This window comes from Eimeria mitis, genomic scaffold, assembly GCF_000499745.2.
Source record: "Eimeria mitis Houghton genomic scaffold, Emh_scaff724, whole genome shotgun sequence".
In the NCBI taxonomy this organism is placed as follows: domain Eukaryota; phylum Apicomplexa; class Conoidasida; order Eucoccidiorida; family Eimeriidae; genus Eimeria; species Eimeria mitis.
Window position 1 is genome coordinate 1 of NW_013575286.1, and position 1,041 is coordinate 1,041.

A 1,041-nucleotide genomic window follows, 5' to 3' on the forward strand; every position below is an offset into this window, starting at 1 on the left:
GTGGAGAACCTTCCAATAAACCACCGTTCCCTTTGTCAGACGGGGGTTCTGCTGCTCGAGCTCGCAACTTCGCTCGGATCTTCGGAGAAGAAGGCAGATCAGGTGATTTCCTGGGGGATGACTGTGCGTGGATTGTTCCGGAGCTATCATTTCGGTGGTTTCCCTCGCTGTGAAGTCCATCTTCCCCAGCGGTGGGCAATTCGGCGCGGTCGTCCGTATCTTTGCCTTGGAGGCTGTTTCCAAGGAAACCCATGTTCCTAGGGGAAGAAGACAATGGTAAGGTCACTGGGGAGCTTGGACATAGAACAGCGCCCTTGCTCGAGCCCTGACATTCTTCCCCATCCTTGCCTTTGTGCTCTTCACGTGCAGCTTCGCCCTCACGAATAGGGCTTCGGGATGCTTCGTCAGCGTAGGGAGTGCTCTCCTGCTCCGGTTGAGTGCCGCCTGGAGATGAAGGCGGACTGCCACCCTCCCCCCCAGGGCTTTCGGCTGAAGGTGGGGAACGTGGTGTTCCCTTATCTGGGGTGGAACTATTGACCCTTACAGCAGCAGAGGCTTGCTGTTGTTTGGGAGCCATGCGCTCAAAGTAGCTGGAAACTAGATCAGGCCTCCCTGATAACCAGATTGCGAGCGCAGCAAGCTCTCTGCCACGTCCCGTCAGCCGCAGATACCGAAGATATCTTTCAGAAGGTAGCAGCGGCATTCGGCAAGCAGTGGCCCGTACTTGCTGCATTGCTGTGGATTCGAATAGGTCGAGCTCAGGGGGCCCGGTGTTTTCACCAGAGTAGCAACAGGGGAACCCGAAACCTCGTCTTAGTGAATTACTTTTGCCGAACCACGCTCGTGAAGATCCCCTGATTGGTAGGCAGCTTGCGCACCGCTGGCGAGGCAAGGGCTTCTCAGAAGCGAAAAGAGGGAGATTACCCCAAAGGGACGTTTTGCACCGGCTTCTGGATCCCTCATCTTGGGAGCTCTGCAGGGTTTGGTCACTAGAAGATGCGTCGCAACAACAGCTGCTATCAGGTTCTTCGCCGACCTCAA

At 56.1% G+C, this 1,041-nt stretch overlaps 1 protein-coding gene across 1 annotated transcript in view; it reads right to left on the bottom strand.

The window, feature by feature from the left end:
* Positions 1 to 35: 35 nt before the first annotated feature.
* EMH_0020760 (uncharacterized protein) overlaps positions 36 to 1,041 on the bottom strand; it is a gene marked incomplete at both ends in the record, with an annotated part of 2,347 nt that continues 1,341 nt past the window's right edge. The window contains 2 exons of the mRNA XM_013501636.1: positions 36 to 79; positions 331 to 612. Coding sequence (XP_013357090.1) covers positions 36 to 79; positions 331 to 612 — 326 coding nt within the window. The remainder of the gene's footprint in view (positions 80 to 330; positions 613 to 1,041) is intronic.